At 39.0% G+C, this 10,511-nt stretch overlaps 1 protein-coding gene across 2 annotated transcripts in view; it reads right to left on the bottom strand.

Moving 5' to 3' along the window:
* DNAH8 (dynein axonemal heavy chain 8) overlaps positions 1–10,511 on the bottom strand; it is a 322,922-nt gene that overhangs the window by 268,505 nt on the left and 43,906 nt on the right. For both annotated transcript variants that reach the window (XM_043450439.1, XM_043450440.1), the window contains 5 exons: positions 7,407–7,604; positions 5,139–5,215; positions 3,121–3,220; positions 2,653–2,772; positions 614–749 (listed from right to left, as the gene is read on the bottom strand). In XM_043450439.1, coding sequence (XP_043306374.1) covers positions 614–749; positions 2,653–2,772; positions 3,121–3,220; positions 5,139–5,215; positions 7,407–7,604 — 631 coding nt within the window. The remainder of the gene's footprint in view (positions 1–613; positions 750–2,652; positions 2,773–3,120; positions 3,221–5,138; positions 5,216–7,406; positions 7,605–10,511) is intronic.

Genomic DNA, 10,511 nt, shown 5'->3' with positions numbered 1-10,511 from the left:
CTCAGAGGAACTCAGACACAACCCTAATATTCTTTATTTACCGTAGATCAAAATTTAAGTTAAATTCAGTTATAGAAAGAAAGGGAGGAGGGAGGAAGAGAGGAGGGAAAAAAAGAAGGGAGAGAAGAAGCGAGGAAGCAAGGCAGGGAGGAAGGAAGGAAGGAACAATGGAAGAAAGGATGGGTGGAAGGAAGAAGGACAGATGGAAGGAAGGAATGATTGAAGGAAGGATAGGAGTGAGGACAAGCAAGCTGCAATTCTTTCTCTCCTGACTGGGACTGAGATTTGACTCTACAGCATGATAAAACTGACAAAAAAAAAAAAAGCTTCCCAAACCCATGGAGAAATAAAGAGCTTTGATATTGACTTTTAAATACTGTTTTTCAGGGGAAACTCATAATCTTCATATACCAATTTTAAGGTCATGAGAATTTCTGCTTATAAAATCAGAATATTACTAACTGTAAAGAAATAAATTATATCAGCCCCAAATCCAAATTTAACCATCATACAGTTATATTAAAAAAGACATAAAAATTCTCCAGAACCACAAACTCATTCAAAGCCACCTAATACTCCCTCCTCTGCAGGGCCACTGCAGTCTTACACACACCGTATTGTAACTGGGAGATCTCTCTGATCCAGGCTGTATGATAGACCACCTCGAATTCCACCAGAACATAGGAAATTTTATTATACTGACGAATGACAGCTTTGCCTTCCGCACTTGACAGAATGTCCGAGTTTTTCTGTTTTTTAAGGGAAGAAAAATGATTTATTTTTAAAAGTCTGCTGTCTGCTTTCTATTCAAACCATAAAGCTGTTTATATTTTAAATGACATCAAATCAAATAATGATGCAACTCATTTAGATTTTGCTTCAGAAAAAGATCAGAGATGAGGAAGGTCAGACAAGCTAGAGAAGGAAGCAGGGAAACATAAACAGCAAAAAGCAGAAACTGAGAAAGAAAACAGGATTTAAAAAGCAAGGTATCTTTTTAATGGCTGAGTAATATTCCATGGTGTATAGAGGAATCCGGTGGAGAGGGAGGTGGGAGGGGGGATCGGGATGGGGAATACATGTAACTCCATGGCTGATTCATGTCAATGTATAACAAAACCACCCCCCCCCAAAAAAAGCAAGGTATCTAGTCTTATAGCTGGCCGCAGGCACTACGGCCTCCACCTCCAATTCTCTGTTTCCTCCCCACTTTTCTGGCAAGATACAATGAACTCATTTTCCTAGAACTGTGAGTATCAGAGCAAATTCTTAAATTTCAGCATCAAAAAAAAAAAAAAGGAAATGTAGATTCCCTCCCTCCCTCCTTCCTTCCCTTCTTCTCTCTCTCTCTCTCTCCCCCTCCCTCCTTCCCCCCCAATTTTTTCAAAAAGAAGTAAATATATATCAAAGAACAAAAACCAGATTTTTTATGTAAAAATTGAACATTCTTTTTTCTGTTTTCATTCACTTATATAAAAAACAGGGCAATCTCTGCTCTGTCACTATAAAGTCAATAAACAACTGAGTACCCTTCCTTGACCTCTTGTCTAAGGTCAGCGTTTTGTTTTATTTATTTATTTATTTTAATATTGAGGAAAGTAAAACAAATGATATCAGCCAAACAAAAACAACAAAAACTTAATATTTAATAATCTCAAATAATAAAATCACTTGTAAGACTATTATATTTTGTTCTCTACATAGGCACAAGACACAACGCCAGGCAAAGCAACTTTGCTTTGTTACACCATCTCTTTAAAACACAAAGCAAGAAAAGGAAAACCAAAACAAACAAACAAAAAAACGAGATGACAAACTGGCAATTGCAGAATTCCAGCAAGGGTTAAGACTACTCTGGTGCTTCCCAGAAATCTAAGTCTTAAGGACACAGAGGATGAAGGTACTCCATTGCACCTGCTCTTAGTGTCAGTCCTACATGGAGGAATATATTCTAAGCACATTCTCAACTTCAGGAGGCGGGAGGAGGAGGGGACAACAGAGGGTGAGATGGTTGGATGGCATCACCGACGGACATGAGTCTGAGTAGGCTCCGGAAGCTAGTGATGAACAGGGAGGCCTGGCGTGCTGCAGTCCATGGGGGTCGCAAAGAGTCGGACAGGACTGAGCAACTGAACTGAACTGAACTGAACTGAATGTGTATCGGTGAACTATCCATCCACACATAGACTTAAGATTCAGTACCAGGCCTGTGCTCTATCATTTTCAAAACAATTATTTTACAAAAGCCTTTATAAAGTGTCCTGTATGATTAAAGGTCATACATTTCTAAGATTAACCTTCTGAGAGATTAGCTATAATTAATCAGGCTTATCTACCAAACATGAAAGGAATAGGCTTATTCTCTCTCAAGCATATTTGCAAACTAAATTTTCTTTGCCTGGTAAAAGAATTAGCTCTAGTTACTCTACTGGATACAAATGCTATAGTATAAAATATGTTTCTTGTATTAAAAACCACCACAAGGGACTTCCCCAGTAGTCAAGTGGTTAAGACACCATGCTTCCAATGCAGGGAGCACCAGTTCAATCCCTAGTGGGGGAATTAAGATTCCACATGCTTCAGGGCATGCCAAAAAAAGAAAAAGTAAACCCACCACGATCCACATAGTGTAAATTTTAACTATTGGCTTACGAAGAAATAGTTGATGGGCTCACTTATCCGGCGATACAGCTGCCTCACCCAGAGGATCTTTCCTGCTATAGGGGGCATGTTGCGAGCAAGAGGGGGGTCATCTTTTTGAGAATGATAAAGCTGTAATTAAAGGTCTGGCATTAATGTTTGAAATTCAATACAGTGGAAAGGTAAAACATATATACAGCTTTATTTTTATTGATGTATTACCATTATTGACATGTTTTATAAACAAGAGGTTGTCAATAAGTATGTAGATGCACTCTAGCCCTATCAATCCGAGGCTCAAAAACAATGATGATTACAATACATGACACTTGATTCTCTTTTAACCCTTACTTCCCATTACATGTATACATTTTACCCCTAATCCAAAAGATTAGGCACAAGATAATGACGGCAAATACTTGCAGCATATTTTTCTTTTTGTACAAAAAGTTCTGTTCTATTTATAAACATGATACTTGCCTTCTTGGTAGCTTCAAGTTCAGCCACGTAATACTGAAGAATACGCTCAATGGTGTGGTTTATTTCTAACTGCAGACAGGGAATGTTCAGTTTCTGGAATCTAAAAGCAAGTGAAGGTGAATAATTAAAAGATGAACGAGAAATATACTTAAGAGTTGCTGCAGTCCTAAAAATCCATTCACTCATTTGACAAATATTCCCACGGAGGCCTCATGCATTGCCCAAGGATACAGTGATGTACAAGACAGGTGTGGTTTCAGCCCTCTTGAAGCCAACATTCATGGGAAAGGCAGAGATTGGTCATAAGTGACATAAATAGTTATTTCAATTATAAGAGTGCCAGAAATTGCATGTAACAGAGGAAACCCTGCCAAGCCTGGGGAGTCAAGAAAGACTTCCCGAAGAAAGTGACATCTGAACTGAGATTGAAAAGTTGAACTTTCCAAAGCTGGCTTAGCAAAGATGGAGAGCGGTTGACTGACTGTCCCTCTGCCAATATTACTGCTCATGTCATCCCCAATCACCATAACGATAATAAACATTTTGTTAGCCAAACATCACTTAACGCTTAGAGACTAAGTGATATACAGGAAGTACTAGAACCATAACATTCAGATAATAAAATGAATAAAAAGAGACAGAGAAATTGCCAAGAAAGTGGTACCACCCTCAGTCTGAACAGTACTCTAACTCATCAAAACCAATTTATATCTGTTTTGACTCTTATGATGGTCTCATGAGGTAAAGTTTCACAGGTATGATTCATCATTAGAAAGACATGGAACTACAGCAAAGCCAGACCCAAGCCCAGTCCCATTGGCTCTCAGGGGAGAGTTCCAAGAGGGTCCCTGACACGGGTAGTGAGCCGTCTCTGAGCTGGAAGAAAACGGCTTCTGGTCCAGCCCGCTCCTCTAATCCAGGCTTCCCTGTCCTGCAGGGGAGCACTGCTGTCAGAACAGAGGAAGCTGCAGGAGAGCTCAGGAAGGAAAATGGAAAGTCTGGAGGCCTACTATGCATGCGGGCATGTGTGCTAAGTCGCTTCAGTCATGTCTGAGTCTTTGCGACCCCATGGACTGTAGCCCCCTGGCTCTTCTGTCCATGGGATTCTCCAGGCAAGACTACTAGAGTGGGTTGCCATTTTCTTCTTTAGGAGCTCTTCTCAACCTGGGGATCAAACCTGGGTCTCCTCCATTGCATACAGATTCTTTACCATCTGAGCTATCAGGGAAGCCAGAGGCCTATTACTCTGAGATAATTTCACTTTCAGAATTCCTTTCACTATGCAGAATCAAACATTATTTGTTCCCTTTCCAATAACACTTATGAAATTAACCTTAACATATTACACTGCTGAGGGAAAAATATGACATCGTTTCTTATTGAAAGACTTTGCGCAATAAAATTCAATGAAAAACATCATCCCATGTTTCAAATTTTCACCAGTCTATTAATGGTATTTGAAAGATTACTGTTTCAGAAAGAAAAACACCAATACAGTATATTAACACATATATATGGAATTTAGAAAGATGGTAACAACGACCCTATATGTGAGACAGCAAAAGAGACACAGATATAAAGAACAGACTTTTGGACTCTATGGGAGAAGGCGAGGGTGGGATGATTTGAGAGAATTGCATTTAAACATGTATATTAGCATATGTGAACTAGATGATCAGTCCAAGCTCGATGCATGAAACAGGGCACTCAAAGCTGGTGCACTGGGACAGCCCAGAGGGGTGGGATGGGGAGGGAGGAAGGAGTGGGATTCGGGACGGGGGACACATGTATACCCATGGCTGATTCATGTCAACATATGGCAAAAGCCACAATGTTGTAAAGTAATTAGCCTCCAATTAAATAAATTAATTTTAAAAATAAAATAAAGTCATAAAAATGATTACTGTTTATAAGTTTCAAAGTTTACATAGAAATCTTCCAATTTTTTTTGAAATTGATATTTTCAGGTATTAAGTTATCCCACCTAGAAATTACACTGCTTAATGCATTATAAATACCTTTGAAGCAGTTGAAGAGCCTGCTGAGAAGATAAAATTTTTCCAAAGGTACTGTTCATAAATGCCTGTATCTGTACCTGAAATGCAGTATTAATGTTTGAATGATTTTTTTGGATTAAAGAGAAGATTGGTTTTGTTTAACAACAATGAATGATTCTCCTACAGAATCAAAAGAGCCTTAAACACATCTACCATCTAAGCATCTAGAACTTCACTGTCCAGTATGGTAGCCACTGGCCACATGTTTCCACTGAGCACTTGAAAGTCACTACTTGGAAGCGAGATGTACAGTAAATATAAAATACACACAAAACTTCAAAGACATAGTATGAAAAAGAAAGTATAAAATATCTCATACTGGGTTTCGTTAGTGACATGTTAAAATGATAATATTTTTACTATGTTGGGTTGAATAAAGTACATCATTAAAATTAACGCCACCTATTTCTTCTTACTTGTACACATGTGGCCACTAAAAAGTAAAAATTACATATGTGCTTTGCATTTGCTGCTCATTATTTATTGTATGCTGACCTACAGAATTTATGAAAGGAGTGAAGTCCCTTACTAAGCACATTTCTTTGGGACATTTAGGATTTCTTAGCATGTCTGTAGAGCAATGTAATAACACTATGCTCAATCATGTCCGACTCTTTGCGACCCCACGGACTGTAGCCCCCCAGGCTCCTCTGTCCATTTGATTCTCCAGGCAAGAATACTGGACTGGGTTGCCATGTCCTTCTCCAATGACACTATAGACACCCATAGTGAACAAGAGTCACTGTCCAATATCGCTGCTCTCAGAAACATCTTTGTCATGCTAATGAGGAATGAGATGCAGAAAATATTCTTCCAAGGCTCCAATCATCCTTAGCAGTGAACTCAAAATTCTTGGTGTCCAGCTGATGGAACTGAAGCACTCTGTAAATTACTTTCACTTTTCGATTTTATTGGTACTGTCTACAAATACATACCACACCCATTAATCAAACATTGGAAAACCAAGGAAAGTTAAAACACTGACATCTCTTTCTAAATACTAAAAACTATGGCTTCTAAATTTACTGAAAGCTAAATTTGTATCTAAGACCACACAGTAAAGTCTTTATAACATATAATTTTTATTAATGAATCATAAAAATAATTTATGCAATAATTCTTTTAAAAGACAAATTCCCACCGCCATAATGATATTACTCCTAAAACCAAATACTAAAAGTAAAATATATCTTCTTATCAAAGTCTAACTTTCAAAAACTAAAAGGAAATCTGTGTCAAAAAGAAAAAGTGTTGTTAGAATTTTAGGATCTTTTTAATATATATTGCACAAATTATATAGGTAATGTGGTTTTTAAAAGAGTCTTTTAAAACATGAGGGAAAAAATATAATTTTCCTCACCTTCTTAGCAAGAATTTAAGACCCAGGAAGTGGACATTGTATATTCTTTTCCCTCTCTGTGTCTCCAGGACATTCTGCAGCAAAGAGGAGACCTGGAGCTACATCTGAGCTGACAGTTCTCAGTAAGGGAGTATGTGAGTAGGTGGCTCAGACAGTAAAGAATTCACCTGCAATGCAGGAGACCCAGGTCTCCTGGGTTGGGGAGATCCAGCATTTTTACCTGGAGAATTCCTATCCCTCCCTGTGTTTCCAGGACCTTATGCAACAAGGAGACCTGGGGCTACACCTGGGCTAAGAGTTTTCAGTAAGATATTAACGGAGGTCATATAAGCCCAAAAAGTGACAGAGAAATATGTTACAGTCTCATCCCTCTGGGGTTCCTTCAGCTCTGACAGACAGGATGAGGGCCTTTTCAGAGCCACCCTCTAAGCTGCAGTGAGAATGTGGTCATAAAGTGCAGTGCCAATGGAAGAGTGATTCGTCTTCCTAATCTGTTCTCAAATCTTCTCACACCTGACCAAGAACAAGGCTAACAAATTCCCTCTTAGACTGGAAAAGTGACATGGGTCCTTGACACAACAAAAACCGAATCTAATTTTTAAAGCAAATGAAAAATAAACCCTAGCAACAATAAGCCCTTTGGGCTTCTGGTTAGTTACTGATACCCTTTACTGAATAAACTCATTTTTCATTTTTTAAAAAAGATGGAAAATATTTTGTTGATTAGTTAGAAAATTATTCACACTAGCAAGTATTTTCGATCAATTTGCAAGGGTAATTTGTGATAAACAGTAACTATGTTAATCTCAGTACAGTACTATTGATTACATTTCAGTTTTACTAAAGTAAAAGTATGTATAATTACTCACCTCTAAAGCATTGATTTTTGTCATAAAATCTAAGAAATCTGTGTCAAATTCTGTCCTTCTTGGATCCAGAATGTCATACTGTTTCTTCTTAACCCCTTGATATATACTTTTGAATTTTATTGCCATAATGTCTATTCCCTCTATGGTAGAATTGTTTAAGGCTGAGTATGTTTGCACAATAGTTATCATTTCTGTAATCTTAAAAACAAAAGTGTTACTTTATTTAAAAAATTAGCACCATTCCCCACAATAAACTCTTAATGAATCAATGATTAAAAAAAAACAACAACCAATAAACAGGATCTAGAATCATTTAAATAAACCCAACCAGAGGAGATAAAATAGAAGACAAATCTCTACTCCAGTCATTATTACTCTTGGACTATTTAAGAAAGATGTTTCAACATAAGGAAAGAGTTTACAGTCTTTATCAGAATTTGATCACTTTGCCTTTCAAGAGAAGCAGCAGCAGGGAGTAAAACCCTTGCAGATGTCTAAACAGTTTTGGCTTTTTATTCTTGGGAATTTTCTCAAAATCACTTCACTGGATTCAAAAGCGTTACCATCCTTCTTGGTACTCCTGACAGTTCTGTTAAGCAACACTAGCAATAAATCCACATTCAGGCAAAAGAAAGGCCCCACAATCCTGAAGGATGACTGCAGTCACTTCTGACCCTTAAAGAACACTTGGGAGACGACTTCTGTTTGATTCCACTTATATGAGGTATTTCAAATAGTCAAATTCATAGAGTCAGAAAGTACATTGGTAGAAGCCAGGGGCTGGCAGGTGGGGGCTGCAGGGGGAGGGGGAACAAGGAGTTAGTGTTTAATGGAGACAGAGTTTGAGTTTAGGAAGGTGAAAAACTCAGGAGACGGATGATGGTAAAAGCCATACAGCAATGTAAATATATTTAGGGCCACTGAACTGGACAGTTAAATATGATTAAAATAGTATGCTTTATATTACGTGACTTTCAGCAAAATAAAAGAAAACCGTTTTTTGTTTTTTTTTTTTTCAAAAAAAGAACCCTGGGCAATCCTCATTATGAACTTTACCTCAGAAACAGTTGGCTCCATCTCAACATACCAACACTACCTACTTCACCATAAAGAAAGTCATGTCCCGGGCCTGGTGCACTGGGAAGACCCAGAGGGATCGGGTAGAGAGGGAGGTGGGAGGGGGGATCCGGATGGGGAATACATGTAAATCCATGGCTGATTTACGTCAATGTATGACAAAAACCACTACAATATTGTAAAGTAATTAGCCTCCAACTAATAAAAATAAATGAAAAATAAATAAATAAATAAAAGGAAAGGAAAAGAAAAAAAAGAAAAAAAAAGAAAGTCATGTCCACAGGCTCTCAGCTCTTCAGTCTTTATCAGTGATTCCTCATCTTGATTCTTGCTCTGGAGAACAATACTCAAAGCTTCCCACTTCTCCTCTTCTCCCCCACAAATGTTCAGGGTGAGAAGAAAAGTAAACTAAATACAGAGCTCTGGGAAACACCAATGTTTATCAAAATTCACATGGCAGGAAGAAGAAGAAGAAACAAAGAAGAAATGCCATACACACTTAATCCCAGTTCTTTAAGGCAGACTAACACACAATATACCATCAAGTCTCCACCTACCAAAAGGTGACTTCAGGCACCCTAAGCTGGCACACTGGAATTTTCATCACTTATTCCCTAGAGATCCCCAACATCTCTGCCCAACTCTGAGGTCTTGGCTCTCCAACTCCAAGCTCAATCCTGTCTGTTCTTTGACTTTGGCAGTTGGTCATCCTGACACCTGAATCGCAGCTTTCCCTAACAGGCTCTGGCTTAGCTTGCCCTTCTATTTCTCCTTGACAGCTGTTTAAGAGCTCACAGGGCAAGTCCAACAGTGGTCCCTGCTGTGCCCCACTCAGAAGGGGAAGCCCACCAAGGCAGTTCAGTAATCACCTCTCAGTTCAGTTCAATCACTCAGTCGTGTACAACTCTTTGTGACCACATGGACTGCAGCATGCCAAGTTTCCCTGTCCACCACCAACTCTCAGAGCTTACTCAAACTCAGCTCCATCCAGTCAGTGATGCCATCCAACCATCTCATCCTCTGTCGTCCTCTTCTCCTCCCGCCTTCAATCTTTCCCAGCATCAGGGTCTTTTCCAATGAGTCAGTTCTTCGCATGAGGTGGCCAAAGTATTGGAGTTTCAGCTTCAGCATCAGTCCTTCCAATGAATATTCAGGACTGATTTCCTTTAGGATGGACTGGTTGGATCTCCTTGCAGTCCAAGGGACTCTCAAGAGTCTTCTCTAACACCACAGTTCAAAAGCATCAATTCTTCGGTGCTCAGCTTTCCTTATGGTCGAACTCTCACATCCATACATGACTACTGGAAAAACCATAACTTTGACTAGATGGACCTTTGTCGACAAGGTAATGTCTCTGCTTTTTAATATGCTGTCTAGGTTGGTCAGAGTTTTTCTTCCAAGGAGCAAGTATTTTTTAATTTCATGGCTGCAGTCACAATTTGCAGTGATTTTGGAGCCCCCCAAAATAAAGTCTCTCACAGTTTCCATTGTTTCCCCTTCTATTTGCCATGAAGTGATGGGACCAGATGCCATGATCTTAGTTTTTTGAATCTTGAGTTTTAAGACAACTTTTTCACTCTCCTCTTTCACTTTCATCAAGAGACTCTTTAGTTCTTCACTTTCTGCCATAAGGGTGGTGTCATCTGCGTATGTGAGGTTATTGCTATTTCTCCTGACAATCTTGATTCCAGCTTGTGCTTCATCCAGCCTGGCATTTCCCATGATGTATTCTGCATATAAGCTAAATAAGCAGGGTGACAATACACAGCCTTGACGTACTCCTTTCCCGATTTGGAACCAGTCTGTTGTTCCATGTCCAGTTCTAACTGTTGCTTCTTGATCTGCATACAGATTTCTCAGGAGGAAGGTCGGGTGGTCTGGTATTCCCATCGCTTCAAGAATTTTCACAGTTCGCTGTGATCCACACAGTCAAAGGCTTTGGTGTAGTCAATAAAGCAGAAATAGATGTTTTTCTGGAACTCTCTTGTTTTTTTGATGATCCAGCGAATGTTGGAACCACCTCTACAA

Source organism: Cervus canadensis, chromosome 28 (assembly GCF_019320065.1).
Source record: "Cervus canadensis isolate Bull #8, Minnesota chromosome 28, ASM1932006v1, whole genome shotgun sequence".
NCBI lineage: Eukaryota > Metazoa > Chordata > Mammalia > Artiodactyla > Cervidae > Cervus > Cervus canadensis.
The sequence above is the reverse complement of the archived record's forward strand: the minus strand, read 5'-3'. Positions and strand labels throughout refer to the sequence as shown.